Consider the following 15,926-nt stretch of genomic DNA (forward strand, 5'->3'; position numbering starts at 1 on the left):
CCCAATGGCAGATCTGGCAGTATTACATAGTGGCCAAGAACTCTAGAGTCAGATAGACTCATCCTTGGCTCACCTCCTCGGAGGAGCTCTCCCAGATCACTCCATCCCCCATGCCAGTTACCTTCTATCACATGACCTTGCTATTGACTTCTTAGCAGCCATCACAATCTGTGATTGTCTGTTTGGTTACTTGTTTACTGTCTCCCCACTAGACTGTAAGGCTCAAGAGGGCAAGACCGTGTTTTATTGTTCTTTCCCCAACATGCAACCTGAATACAAAAGTTCTCAGTAAATGTATTTTGTATTAATAAATGACCAAAGCTCAGCTTCATGACTGCCTGATACTAAGAAAGCTGCTAAACTTCCCTAAGCCCCTGTTTTCTTACCAGTGAAATGGGAGAAATAATGGAGTTATTATAAATTTTACGTAACACAATGCATTTATGCGACAAAGCCTGGGTCCTGGTATGTGGAAGTGTTCTCCAAAACTTTCAGCAGTGCCTTACTTTCTATTATATGAGAAAAGTAAAATCTGAATTAATTAGCTGGCTTTCCATAATTTGGCCATAGTTATTTTTTTGTTTTTTTGTTTCTTTTAGAGAGAGAGAGAGAGTGCAACAGTGTGCACCTGAGGGTGAAGGGAGGGGGAGAGGAAGAGGGGCAAAGAGAATCCTAAGCAGGCTCTACGCCCAGCTTGGAGCCAATGGGAAGGGTTGCAGGGTGGGGGGTGGGGGGGGGCTCTGTCTCATAACCCTGAGATCATGACCGGAGCCAAAATCAAGAGTCAGATGCTTAACCTTAAGGGACTGAGCCACCCAGGCGCCCCTGTTTGTTTTTTTAAACCACAATTTGTACTTCACTACTGCTCTTCTCTATAACTTTTTGCTTTGGCTCAAATCATGACTACTCTGAATGGGCCATGTACATTCCTATTATTATTATTTAAAGATTTTATTTATTTATTTAAAAAGATGATCTATTTATTTGAGAGAGAGAGAGAGACAGAGATAGTGACAGAGCATGAGCAAGCACGAGGTGGGAGGAGAGGGAGAAGAGGGAGAAGCAGACTCACCACTGAGCAGGGAGCCCATGGTGGGACTTGATCCCAGGACCCAGGGATCACAACCTGAGCTGAAGGCAGACAGTTAACCAACTGAGCCACCCAGGTGCCCATTTTTAAAAAGATTTATTTACTTATTTTAGAGAGAGAGAGATGGTACTTGCACGCGCGTGCGCGTGCGTGCGCGCGCACACACACGAGTCAGGGGAAGGGCAGAGGGAGAGAATCTTCAAGCAGACTCCCTGCTGAGCATGGACCTGGACACCAGGCTCAATCCCAGGCGATGAGATCATGACCTGAGCTGAAGGCAAGAGTTGGACGTTCAACCAACTGCGCCACCCAGGTGCCCCCATTCCTATTATTAAGTTTTTGCCCAGTAGTTGAGATGCTTGCTTTCCTTACCTTGGCTCAATTATTTTCAGATTTAGCTTTAACGCATGTCCTCTGTGTCATGGTCCTTTAGTGTCCCAAGTCATAAAAATCATTTTCTCTTCTGAATTTTTTTAATCTTTGTTGTCTACATTTCTCATATGGCTCTTATTCTTTTTTTTTTTTTAAAGGTTTTATTTATTTGACAGAGAAAAAGACAGCCAGAGAGGGAACACAAGCAAGGGGAGTGGGAGAGGGAGAAGCAGGCTTCCCGCGGAGCGGGGAGCCTGATGCGGGGCTCGATCCCAGGACCCTGGGATCATGACCTGAGCCAAAGGCAGATGCTTAACGACTGAGCCACCCAGGCGCCCCTCATATGGCTCTTATTCTATGTTTTATTATCTGTCATCATATTCACATGTCTTCTGTTTCCCTGATTAGACTATAAGCCCTTCAGAGATATGTATTATATTTTAAATTTGTTTTCATCTTCAGTGCCATTTGGGCCTGTACATAGTAGGTGTTGAATATGCTTTTGATCGAATTAAAAACATATATATTTGTTAACTACTTTCTATATAACCAGCATTCTTTGAGGCTCTGTGGAGTACAGAAGGACATAAAAAAATAATTATCTTCAAAAAACTTACAATATTATAGTAAGTTAAAGTCAATATATAGTTAAAGTACTTAAATAACCACAGCGTGATAACTGATATAAGAAAGGTATGGAGTGCTGTGAGGCTTCAGAGAAGGGAGAGATGATATCTTTAAGAGGTGTTGGAGAGAGTGGGATAAAGGAAGGTTTCTTGGAAGAGATAGCCTTTGAGATTGACTTTGAAGGATGGCTAAGATTTTGATGGGCAAAAATGGGGGGCAGTGAATTCCAAATTCAAGGATTCAAGGATTAGTGAAGTGATAAACAGAGACTGTGGCAAAGAATGCTAACGCTCAGAAACAGGACCAGGGGCCTTAGACAGGAGATCAGAAATATGGTTCTGCCCCAGGGACACTGAAGCATAACCTTGTGTCAAATTTCAGGGCCAACGCAAGTTGTGGTATACAGGGGTTGAAATTTAACATGTACCCGACCACGTTCTCCAAATGTAGTTTCTTTTGAGGCAAAGAATCATTTGGACTGTCCCCCCCCCCCCATAATATGGACTCACCTACAGTCTGATGTGATAGTGCATGAAAGGCAAAAGGCCCCTTGCCTCCTCTTGGGGACAGAGGATTGGTTGGATTATGGCCAGCCTCTCTTTTGCTTTCAAACCCAAATCAAATTGAATGCATTACTCATGATTTTCTAACCTTGCCTTAGATCAGTAGTTCTGTTGTTAAATAATAATTTGCCTTAGATCATTTCTTGGAAAAGTTGGAAGCGTTTTTGTGGAATTATTTCAGCAATCAGCCTAGGTTCAACTCTGTGCTTTTCTCTGCCCACCTAAGACCAGGGGAGAAGACCTAAGTCGGAGCGAGTCTGTGGAGGGGGTCTGATCACTGCCTGTCCCGCTTCTCTTTAATGCACGTTAGTCTGGCCATTAGTTCAGACATTAACAAGTAATTTTAGAAGGCCCTTCCCCCTCATCCTCTGGTACTTCCTTCTTCAGTCCCAAGGGCCGTTTCCTCAGAATTTGAAAACCATTACCTAAGTAATAACATCAGAATTAGACAAAACCGACACTTTCTCAGTTTTCAAGGGTCAGGTGCAGCCGCAAATAGAAGCACGGGATTTTCAATTTCTAGCAAGCAATTGGAAGGACCTTTAAGCCCAGAGGCCCCTGAAGGGAGGGAGGCGGTTTCCAAGGCAACCGGGCCCGGAGCGGTAGCCTCCCCAGGCTCCCTCCTCCCGCTCCTCCTCCCGGTAGCCCAGGGTACCGCCGGACAGCGTCCTCCCGTGCTCCGCGCGCTGATTGGCCGCACAGGCCGCACGCTGATTGGCTGCGGCGAGGCCTCGCGGGCCGGTGGCAATGGAGGCGGCGGCGGTTGATGGTTGACCGTTGGCTCCGGGGTAGGGGTCGCCGCTCGGGCGATCGGCTCAGAGCCGACCGGAGCGCGCGGGCTGCTGACGCTCGGCCTGGAGCCCTCGGGCCAGACCTAGCTGGGTTCCGCCATGCCGGCCGGCAGTAACGAGCCGGACGGCGTCCTCAGCTATCAGGTAGGGCCCCGCCTCCCGCCCCTCCCCGGGGCTCAGCCTCCTCATCCTCTGCCCACCCTCCTGCCTCTGCCCCCGAGCCGGGCTTCGCAGGCCACTCCCTGAGGGCGAGGGGAGGCCCGCCAGCGACACCAGGGGGCGCTCCGGGCGGCTGGGGATCGGGCCGGGGCCGCGAGCGGGTGACCTTGGGCCGAACCTGGGAGCCGGCGGATCACTGCCGCATCCCTTGCGCGGCCGGCCCGGGGAGCCCTGACGGCGGCGGGCGGTGACCTCTGTTCTCCTCGGGTACTCCTTCTTGGGAGGGAGGCTGGCTTCTGGCCTCGCGGCGTCTTGTTGGAACGCGGGAGGAAGGGTGGCCAAGGAGCTTGCTCTGGTGGGGCAGGTCTCCTCTTTGTGTTTTTATTTCTGGAGACTTCTGGTTCCTCGGTGGTTCAGAGAAAGAGCTGGAAAGACTGGAGGCTGGGACCAGGCCCCGTTAGTGTGGCCAGCTTTATGACTTTCTCCATCCCCTTGGGCAGGCATCTGGAAACTTCTGGGAAGGGAAGGGGAAATGGGCTGGGGATGTGTTGAGAGGTCAGGAACAGGTGTTTAATTAAGGGAATGAGGAAACCAGATTTAAGTATGTGGTAACTGTTGGGGTGGCAAATGTCAGGGAAAGCATTGGATTAGGTGTCAGAGACTGTAGGCTCAAATCCTACATCCGCCTTGCACTGGCTTTGTGACCTTGAATACGTCACTTGCCTCCTTGAACCTCAGTTTCTCCATCTAGTAAAATGGGGATGGTAATACCTGCTTTGCTTACCTCACGGGGTTGTTTTGAGGACTAAATGAGGTGCTATTTATGAAATGCTTTATTGTGTGACAACCAGTAAGTGAGTGGTAGCTTATTGAGTTCTCACCCCCCCCCCCCTTTCCTGTGCAGTCAGGTGGTCTAGTTACTGCTCTGGAAAGAGAGATGGGGGGGTCAAGTCTGAAGTGGAGGGGTGTGAAGAGGATGATGGGCCTTCTTAGGAAGGATGATGGGTCTTGGAAACAAGTGCATGTTGATGTCAGTGATGTTTTCTGTAAGGAGGCAGGGGAATCAGTCTGAGTGTGTAGCAAAATGGGCATCAGACACCGACTCTTCTTCCTCCTGTAATAGTTTGCCACTAGAAGATCCATGATTCCTTGTTTGCTTGCTCCATCAAAAAGGGAACCATATCTAAGATTTTGGAAAATCTTTTCATATCTTAAGTTTATCCAATGTATGTTGGGGAGACAGTGATGAGCAAAAATAGGCAATGTTCTTGCCCCCTGGAGCTTCCTGTCTTGGGGGGTGGGGAGAAATAACCATTTTTAATCAAATAATCCCATAAGTAAATGTATTATTATGAACTGTGATAAGTGTTTTGAAAGAAAGATAGGCAGTGCTCTGAGTGGTTCCAGCCTTGGTCTTAGATGAGAGAAGAGTTTGCTAAAGAAGAAAATTAAAGGTCTAAAGAAAGAGTGTCAACTGAGGGAAGAGGGAGATCAAAGGACCTTGGAGACAAAGAGAATAGCAGAAAGGGGGCACATCTAGTTAGAGGGCCTGAAAGAAGGCCAGTGTGGCTGGAGCCACAGGGAGCAACGGTGGGGGGGGGGGAGGTGGTGTGAGATACACTCTGGAGTCGTAACACACAGGGTCATTATGGCCCATCCTGAGAAAGTTGGGATTTATTTGAGGATCAAGGGGAAGCCACGAAGGGGTTTAAGCAGGGAGGGGAAGGACAGAGAGAAAGATTGCAAGAAAGAGAGAGCACAAGTGCATGAGAGTAGCGGGGGGGGGGGGGATGAGAGAGCAAGCACCAATGAGATCATGATCAGATTTTCCTATTGAAAGATTTCTCTGGCTGCAGTGGGAGGAATAGAATAAGCAGGAATGAGTGTGAGGAGACAGTGTCCTTAACATGCAGAATGTGTACCAGTTGTCTGGTACAATCTGATCATTGTCAAGATCATAATAACCCATAAGCTTCTGTTAGTGCTCTGTGAAATTGATAATTCCTGAGTGCTTCTGGGGTAGAATAGAAAATAATTATCTCCTTTACATCTAGTTCATGTAACTTTCATGAGTGGTGGGGTGAGGAGAGGAAAAGGAATAGAGCAGAAACAGCACGACCTCATGAAGGCTGAGTCAGGTGATGGGCAAATGGGCACTTGAGATATGGGGGAGGAAGAAAAATGAGGGCAGAAGGAGGAAAGGAAATAGGGATGACCTGGAGGACACACAGTCAACCGATTGAAAATTACCCATGAAGCCTCCTATGTGCCAGTTAGGCTGTGTGTGTGTGTGTGTGTGTGTGTGTGTGTGTGTGTGTGTGTGTTACGGGGGGATGGACCTTGCAAAGCGAGGAGATTGTATAACTTGGTGTAAAGAGAGATTCTAAGCGTCACATCTAAATATCATAAGTCTAGGCTGTTTTCTCTGGTTTGGACTACTGCACTAGCCTCCTACACTTCCCTCTGCTCTATCTCTCTTGCCCTTCTACAGTCCACCTTCCACATGGCAGCCAGAGAGAGCTTTTAAAAACACAAATCATGCCCCATCCTATCTTGAGACCCTTCAGTGGTTTCCCGGTGCATTTTAGAATAAGATCCAAACTCATCATGGCTTACCAAGCTTCAGTGTGCTCAGCACTGACTGCCTTTCCTCCATTCTCTCACCACGCACCTCTGTACTGGCTTTCTTTCCATTTCTTTAATATGGCAAGCTCCTTCATGCTTTAGGATCTTTGTTCCTGTCGTTTTCTCTGCCTAGGACATGATTCTACCCAGGCTTTTTTGTGACTGAACTCAAATGTTACCACCTCAGAGTGGCTTTCCCTGACCTCCACCCACAGTGACTCTCTTTCATACGATCCTGCTTTATGTTCTTAATAGCACTTTTAACTCATCTGAAGTGTTCTTGTTTGATTTCTATATTATCTTTTTGAATGGAAACTTCTTGGGGGCAAGGACCAGGAGGAAAATCTTGTCATACAGCACAGTTCCTGATATAAAATAGGTGCTTAGTTGCTTGAGTGAATGAATGACTTTCCTATATCCAAAGCCGATGCGCTTCTCCTCAAGGAGCTCGTGGTCTTGTCGGGATTAGCACAGAGCATCAGGGGGCCCATTGCTTTTCCCTCCTCTTCCCCTGGAATATTCCATTTAGCTTTCAAGGTCTGGCTCTATATCACTATCAGAATTCATCATTCTGTCTTCTCTGCTCACAGTGCCCACCAAATGCTATTACTGTCTCCAAAGTACGTGCCTTTAATCACTCTGCCTTACGGTAGCTTGTGTCTTTGAAACCTAGGCCGGTGCCTGACTGGGAGTGAGCACTTAGTGAATGTTTGGGAAGATATGTGGCAAGGTATACAATGGATATATTGGATTAGGAAGAGATTGGACTGAGGGAGGCCAGCTAGGAAGCTGTAATTTGGGATGACTTTTTTTTTTTTTTGTAACGTAGGATGACTTAATGAAGGCCTGCATTACTGAATTTTGATGAGATTTCTGGAGGTGGTTATTGAAATTTTAGGAGTCAATATGCTCTTAAAGGGGTTAGGTAGTAAGGGAGGAGGAAGAGCAGAAAACTTTAGGGAGAGCCTCTAGTTTGGACTAGAACTGAGGACATGTTGTATCTTCAAAGTTCTCCTGATCAGCACTTTCAGAATTGAGCAGAAAGAAGTGCTGGAGGAGAAGGCTGGAGTGGTCAGAACCATCAGCAATTGAGCCAAGGGGTGCTGGGAACTGCAGGCAGGTTCAGGGATGGTGTAAGTGACAGAGAGGCGAGCAAGTGAGTTTGGGTTTCCAAGGCTTTTCTGTGAATCAACCCTGCTCAGAATGGAAAATTCAGCCCTGGGAAATGGATGATAATTAGGAAGGATGGCTGATGAGAAGGACTGATGAGAAGAGAGTCACATTCCCTATCTTCTGTGGACCTGGAAAAACTCGTCCAAGCCAAGACTTCCTGAGGGAGACCTGAATGCTAGCGCCTAATGACTGGCATGTGTTGGAGCCCAGTTAACATTTGCTGAATGTTATTGAATAAAAGTATCAACCATGGCATTTCTCCTCTCACTACATTGTAGCGTACAATCCATATTCCTCCACCCTCTTCCAACATACACTAGGTGTTCTCTTTCTATGTGGGAGTGGGGGTAAACTGTGAGCATCCTCTGTCCCTGGCTTTCCCAGCTCCACTGGAGAGCTTCAGTAGGAGAGGAGTGAGCTGTCCTGCCAAGCAGAGAATTGTGGTAGTCTGGGGGACAATTCAGGTTGCAAATTTACTTCCTTCAAAATCTGTAGATAATTGCCTTAGCTCAGGTTTGCCTTGGCAGTGTAGACAGGGCTCTCAGTCAGGACATAGAAAGCAACCATGTTTATTCTAGATCTGCTGCTAGGTAACAGCAACAAATCTTAGATAATGGAGAGGGTGGTTGTTCCTGTAAGGCAGTAATAAGTTTACTCTGGTCTTGGTAGTTAGGGAGCCATAATGTGTGTATTAGTTTCTGTTGCTGCCATAGCAAATGACCACAAATTTGGTGGCTTAAAACAACACAAATTAGTCCTGCCTTGGGCTCCCTGCTCGGCGGGGAGTCTGCTTCTCCCTCTGACCCTCCCCCTTCTCATGTGCGCTCTCTCTCATTCTCTCTCTCTCAAATAAATAAATAAAATCTTTTTAAAAACCCACAACTTGATTATCTTACAGTTCTGTACTTGACAAATCCAACGCAGCTCTCACTGGGCTATATCAAAGTGTCGGCAGGGCTGTGTTTCTTTCTGGAGGCTCTAAGGAAGAATCTGTTTCCTTGACTTCTGCAGCTTCTGAAGGCTAATTGCATTCCTTGGCGCCTAGTTCCCTCCCTCCACTCAAAGCCAGAAGCATAGCGTGTCTCCAACCCTGCTTTTGGCATTACATCTCTTTCTTGGACTCTAGTCTTCTGCCCCCCTTGTCCACTTTTTAGGGACCCTGTGATTACATTGAGCCCACCAGATAATCCAGGATAATCTCCTTATTTTAAGTTCAGCTTATGAGGAACCTTACTTCCAACTGCAATCTTACTTGGGTGGGTGGGGGCATTATTCTGCCTACCACCATGTACTAACTAACTAGTAATCTGAATACTGAACAGGAGTGACTTCAGGTGAGGTTCAAGAAAAGAATCACTGAGAAACCAGAGCTACTTTGAAATTTGAGGCCCCAGCGGCTGCTGAAGAGTCAGAATAGGAAGCTCCTGGGTATTGAGGAGCTCACGGCCACTGAGAGGAGGTCTGGAACAACTAGACAAGTCCTTATGGAACCTTTGTTCTCACTAAAGCAGGCTGAATTCCGTGAGGACGTCAGATTGAGGGCATTAGACAGATGGGCATCTGTGGGCCAGATTCACTGCCAAGGGTGTACAAGGGGCCAGAATTCAGAGACTTTGTTGGCTGAAGAGGAAGGTGGAAGTGAATGAGATGGAGAACTATTGGAAGTCCGGTCAGTAAAAGGGCAAAGTACAAGTTTCAAGTACCAGGTTCTGGCACACTAAGGATTTAAGATGGTAATAATGTGGATCTTGAGCTGTGGATACTAATGCCTGATTAGGTGACCTGAGCTCTCTGAAATGACTGGGTTCTTTGCTTTTGGCAATATTAGCATACAGTGTTAATAAGAATACAGAGAGGCTTGAGTTTGAGTTCCTCCTATCCCACTTAGCTCTTGTGTGATCTTACTTAGCCTTGATTTAAGACTGCTGTAAGGATTAATTGGAGTAATATACGTAAGGCACAATACTAGGCGTATAGGAAGTGCTCAGTAAATATTTGTTCCAAAACTCACTGTATCAACTTACTTTGCTGATTAGAAACCCTGGAAGTCACTTCTATGTTTGTTGTTTTAAAAATGGTTAAATGTATCAGAACTCAGTAAATGCTTGACTCTTTTTTGTTGGGGGTGAGGATAGGAGGGTGGATGGGTGTACACAACCTCTGAAAACACTGGATCCTTAGGAAAAAAGATGAAAGGGGTCTTTGGAGGTGAGAAGTCTGAGACTAACTGCAGGAAAGGAGGGGGAGTTGAGTTTGGCAGGTCCACCACCCCACAGGTCCAGAGTGGCGTAGCAGGGGGCATGAGTCAGGGAGAGGGCTCAAGGTGGGCTCCACTGTCTGCTGCCTTCCCCCTCCCCTGCAGCCTCTGGGGGCTGCTTCCAGGAGCTGGAGCCATTGTGCAAGGCTCAGCCCTGCCCCTGCCTTTTCATTTGTCCATTAACTGTAAGTTAGAATCTGGTCTGCTACTCAGGTATAATTCATTCATTTTTCAAGACTCATAACAAGATGTGCCTTGCAATTTCAGTGTTTTAATGTGTATTTAACCTCCTCAGTTCTTTTTATCTTCTCTAGTCCTTGAGGTAGGCACCCAAATCAATTCACATTTACATAGCGGGTCATTGTCTGTGAGCTAGGAGGAAGTACAGAAAAGAGGAGACTTAGAAACACCACCTTTTCTCTAGTTCACTCTTCTTTCCCTCCCTCCTTTCTTTCCTTTATCTCCTAAACTTAAATAACGTGGTTCTCATGATTCCAATCTTTTCTGCGTCACAAGCTTCCCTGAGAATCTGATGAAAGTTACGGACCTTCTCAAGAAAAATGTGTACTCACACATTAATCCTGAAGCCCATTCATGGGAACCCTAGAAATCTATGGATAAGAAATCCTCTCTGCCAGAAATAATGATGGTATCAGAGGAAATATAACAGCCAGCTGGTGAGGAATCTGCAACAAGCACAGACCGATGAGACTTGATATTCTTTTCTTTTCATTTTTTATTATTTTAAACAAACTTTGTATATACTTGAAATTTATGGAACATTTCAAGCAGATAACAAAGTAGAAAGACTAGGGGCACCTGCATGGCTCAGTCGTTAAGCGTCTGCCTTCGGCTCAGGTCATGATCTCAGGGTCCTGGGATCGAGCCCCACATTGGGCTCCCTGCTCAGCGGGAAGCCTGCTTCTCCCTCTCCCACTCCCTCTGCTTGTGTTCCTGCTCTCGCTAACTCTCTCTCTGTCAAATAAATAAATAAAATCTTAAAAAAAAAAAAAAAGAACAAGGTAGAAAGACTTGTAAAAGTGACTCGTCATGTACCCATGACCTGGCTTCAACAATGAACACATATCTATTCTGCTTCATTATGTCCCCACCCATTCTCCAAATCCCAGACATCATATCATTTCATCAGTAAACACTTCAGTATGTATCACTAAAGATTAAGAAGTTTTTTAAATGACATAACTACCAAATCACAATATTACTATTTTTTAAAATTAACAATAACTCCTTAATAAATATCCATTTAGTTGTTTAAGTTGATGTGAGTGCCTTATAATTTTTTAAATAGTTGGTTTATTTGAACAGGGATCCACACGAGGTCCGCACATTCACATCCAAGCCTGACATTTCAAATGCTTTGGCTGATGGTGTTTGACAGTGGCTCTGTTTTCTTTGGCAAGACAAAGAAAGTGGATGAACAATTATTCAGTGAATTTAGGCTGTGGTTAACTAATCTAAATTAAGGAAACAGGTTGATTTTTCAACCTGAATATTTCAGATGTTTGACCTTGCTCTCCATGTTTTGTTTTCATGGTTCTTAGAATCATAAAATCAATTATCCCGCCATCTCCCCTGCCCCCTTCCTCCAGATTCCTGCTGTGTTCTGTGCTGTGCCAGGGATCTGTGGACAGTGCTAAACATTATAACTAATTGGTCCCTGTCCTTTGGATATTATAAACCTGTGGGGAAGCCGACATGAAAAATTATTCATATATATGTGAAGTTTTATGGGAAAATATAATGATCATATGATAAAGAGTTCAGAACCCTAATAAATATTTATTCATCACAGTTTTTGGATACTTAGCACATACTGGACATTATACTAGCTGCTAGGTACATAGTGGTGAACATAGGCACAGCACCTCCCCTTCTGGGACTTACAAGAGTGCAAAGTACTTACAGTGGTAAGCTACTGTATTGGGCTCTACGAACATAAAGATGACAAATTGTGGCTGTTGCCATCCGGAAATCCATGATCGAAAAGATGAGCTAGATAAATGAATAACAAATCTAAAGTAAAAGCAAGTTTTTCTGCCTAAAAGTTAATCCTTTACTTTATATGAGTCTTTACATTGATGTTAAAGGTGTATTTGAAGATTTTGAATAATCTTAAATAATTATAAAATGTGAAAAAAGTAGTATTTCTAAGTTAATATATTATTTTCCATATCTGTAATCTTTCAGTTTTATCTGTACATATTTCTGTGTGTATCACTAAAAGATAAGAATTCTTTTTTTAATTTAAAGTTTTATTTTATTTTAATTTCAGCATAGTTAACATACAGCGTTATATTAGTTTCAGGTGTGTAAGATAGTGATTCAACAATCCCATATAAAAAAGATAAGAATTCTTTAGAAAATGAGCATAGTATCACCTAAAGAAAAAAAATAGCAATTTCTTTAATACGATAAAAGATCTAGTCAAATATTCAAATTTCCAATTGTCTCAAGAAATTATTTTAAAAAATAACTAAAAATATTATTTTGGTTTGTTTGAATCAGGATTCAAATAAAGTCCACACATTGAGATTTGTTTGTCGTCTCTTTTAAACTACTGCTTTCACCTTCTTCTCTCCCTGTCTCTGTTTCTGTCTTTCTCTTCTTGCAATTATTTATTTTAAAAAAGGGGTAGGGGGAGGGAGAGGCTTTGTTCTATAGTTTCCCACAGTCTGGATTTTGTTGATTGTATTCTCATGCTGGTGTTTTTCCATGGAATTGTGCTTCACTGTATTTCCAGTAGATTGGTATTTGGATTTAGAGGCTTGGTCAGATTCAGGGACAATTTATTTGTTAAGATTACCTAATGGGTGGTGATATGGCCTCCCATTAGGAGACATATAATGTCTGGTTTTCTCTCTTTGTGATGTTAGTGGCTGTTGAAAATCAATGTAATCCATAAGGGATTGCAAAATGGTGATATCCTAATTCTAACATTCCTTTTTCATTTATTCTTTTCTATAATAAGAAACTTCTTTCATGTCTTCTGTGATATCACTCTATGGTACAATTTATATAGGAAAGCCAAGATAAATTTTTAACAGTTTTCAAAATAATGAGTTGGTTTGTTAGCATTATCCTCCAATGGTGACCAATTAATTTTTAGAGTGACATTGTGAACTCATGGATTTTAACATATTTGATATAGTTAATCTGTTATAGTTATTACTCTTACTGATGCTCAAATTGTCCTAAAAAGCAAGGGATCTCTTTAAGTTGACTCCTGAGTCCTTTTGACACCATCCTAGTTGTCTGTGGGTAGCTTTTAGTAGAAAATGATACTTTAAGAGACCACAATCTAGGTGCTAAGGATACTCATTGCTTCTGGCTGTTCATTTTTTTCTAGGACTTTTGAGTGGACAGAGCTAGAAAATGTAAATTTATAAATTTAAAAACATTAAAAGATAAAAATATATGTTCTTGTTGATACATCCGATTCAAACTCAGGACTACATGGTTTTTACTTAACTTCTATCTTAAGACTGTATTTCCTCTTACCCCTGTTGAGAATGCCAGTTCTCAATGACATTGAGAATGACAGAACAAGTTTACATAATCACTCATTTGTTTATCTCACAATGGACAACTGTCTCAGAGTGATAGCACCAACACTACCACCAATAGATAACTAAAAAGCAGTTTAAGATCTTCTTAAACTCTTTTTGTCTTTAGGGTATATGCCACTAAGGATGTTCAGTCAATTTATTATGTCTTAAAGTTACGTGGAATAATTTCTCTTGGAATAGTTATGCCATCAATTTGACCTTTGTTTTCATTTTGTTTTTCATTTCTGGGAATTGCTTTTAAAATTTTTAGTTTTGTTTTAAAATTATATAAGGTATTTATAAAATCAGGTATATTCAAAGAATTCTGGTGTTCTGTCCTTGTCTCCTAACTCCTCTATAGGTAACTATTAAAAAAAAAATGTTCACAGTTTAGTCTTCCTTTGTCTGCTTTTAAGTATAAGCAGATGCTTATGTTCCAACACTTTTTCTTTTACATATATATGTACATATATATGGGATTCTGGGAACATGACCTGAGCTGAAGGCAGCTGCTTAACCGACTGAGCCACCCAGGTACCACAAAACCCTAGACTCTTAAATACAGAGAACAAATTGGTGGTTGCCAGGGGGATGGGTGAAAAAGATAAAGGGAATTAAGAATATACTTACCTTGATGAGCACTGAGTATGTATGGAAGTGTTGAATCATTATATTATACACTTGAAACTAATTTAACACATATGTTAATTATACTTGAGTAAAAAAAAGAAATAGCAGAAATATACTTGAATAGAAAAAAGAATAGCATTGATAGATAGATAGATAGATATAGATAGATAGATAGATAGATAGATAGATAGATAGACATTTGACTTTCATCTACTTCCCTAAAAATTGGTTTATTCAAGTTGTCCTCAAAAACTTTTCTGAGGGGTGCCTGGGTGGCTCAGTCGGTTGAGCGTCTGCCTTCAGCTCAGGTCATGATCCTGGGGTCCTGGGATAGAGCCCCATGACATTGGGGTCGTCGGGCTCCCTGCTCAGTGGGGAGCCTGCTTCTCCCTCTCCCTCTGCCTGCCGCTCCCCCTGTTTGTGCTCGCTCTCTTTCTTTTTCTCTCTCAAATAAATAAAATAAAATCTTTAAAAAAAATGTTCTTGAATCTTCTCATTAGGAAAATGCAGTTCAGGGTTACCTTATTTGGGGACATGGATGATAACTGGAAAGGAAAAGAGTAAAATTAGGACAGTAAGCTGAAAATTTGAGCAGGATCTAGAAGATAGTCTGGACTTGGCGGAGAGTTGGGGATGGGGCACATTAGACGACAGGACATGTGAGCAAAGGCATGAAAAGTGGGAACGTGCACAATGCCCATGGGATCAGTGAAGTTGGCTGGAGCTGCAGATTTGATAAGAGAAATAGATTGGCAGGAAAATCAGTTCAGATTTTTTTTGAAATAATTCAGGGTCTTGATAAGGTAGGTGCCATTATATTCATTATTTTACCAAAGAATTATTGAGTACCTGCTATGTGAAAAGTCTGTGTAGGATGCTGGAGAAACAGTGGTGAGGAAGACACACAGGGTCCTTCCCTTGAGCAGAGACATTTCATTACGAAGGAGAAGTACAGTGTGCTGTGAGGGCATATTAATGGGGGGACCTAGCTTAGTTCAGATGAGAGGTAGTCAGGGAAGCCTTTCAAGGAAGTGCATTGAGGCTGAGATCTGCGGGATGATGAATAAGTATTGGCTGTTGGTGGTGGAGGTGAGGATAGCAGGGAGAAACTTATAGTTCAGGGAGGGAGAAACACTCAAGGAAGAAAGTAAGTGTGGTTCCAGAACTGAAAACATGTCCAGTATGACCTAAAGGGCTGGAGAGTGTGGCCTAGAGTAGATGAGACATGAGAGTGGATTCAAGAAAAATTGCAAAGGAGGACTTGATAAGAAAAGGGAGAAAACGATTTCCCTGAAGACATAAAATAGACACTCAGTATACATGGAATGGATAAGTCATTACATTTGAAATTTCAAATGTGGACTAAGAAACAATGGTGCCATGGGTGAGTGTAAGTAAATGAGCACAAGGTGCTAGTTTTGGAAAGATTAGTTTGGTTTTAGACCTGTGGATCTTGTGGTCAACATCCCAATGGTTTGTCAAATACTGAGTCAACAGTTTCAGGCTACTGTTGAGATTGTAAGACTCAAGGGAGGGAAACAAAAGGTAGAGTGCTCCTGCTTGGGAATTATGGTTAGAGGAAGAAGCTGAGCCTTAGGTTGAGAGGGAGGAGACTTGATCAGAGAAGCAGGATGGAGAATTTCAAGGACAAGAGACTCAAACACTGTAGAGAGGTCAAGGAGACCGATTTACAATAAATGAAATGATGTGGTTGACACCACTTACAAAATGCAGGGCTATTATCCACTTGTACAGGTGGAGTGGGGAGTTGGAAAAGGCATGAGATCTGTAGTCACAAGACCTGAGTTCAGTCCCACCTCTGCCTTTTACCACATTTGTGCCCTTGACCAATAATTACTTCATTTTCTCTGACTCTCAGGCTGCTCTTTTATAAAATGAGAAAGAGAATGGCTGTCACGTTTGTGTCTCAAAGTTATTGTGAGGTTCAAATGAAAAACATATGTAAACCATCGTGCTTTCTCCCCCAAGGGTTGCAAAAAGGGTCGGGCATATACGTGGGACTTAAATGAATGTTTGAATGAATGTATGCATATTACTATGGCTACTTCTTTT

General features: G+C 43.1%; 1 protein-coding gene across 3 annotated transcripts in view; it reads left to right on the forward strand.

The window, feature by feature from the left end:
* Positions 1-3,352: 3,352 nt before the first annotated feature.
* Positions 3,353-15,926, forward strand: part of SLC4A8 (solute carrier family 4 member 8) — a 72,781-nt gene continuing 60,207 nt past the window's right edge. For 2 of the 3 annotated variants that reach the window (XM_036098861.2, XM_036098864.2), the window contains exon 1: positions 3,353-3,587. In XM_036098861.2, coding sequence (XP_035954754.1) covers positions 3,543-3,587 — 45 coding nt within the window. In that variant the 5' untranslated portion in view covers positions 3,353-3,542. The remainder of the gene's footprint in view (positions 3,588-15,926) is intronic. The other variant, XM_036098863.2, reaches the window with a different exon arrangement.

The sequence above is a fragment of the Halichoerus grypus genome, chromosome 6, assembly GCF_964656455.1.
Source record: "Halichoerus grypus chromosome 6, mHalGry1.hap1.1, whole genome shotgun sequence".
Taxonomy (NCBI): Eukaryota; Metazoa; Chordata; class Mammalia; order Carnivora; family Phocidae; genus Halichoerus; species Halichoerus grypus.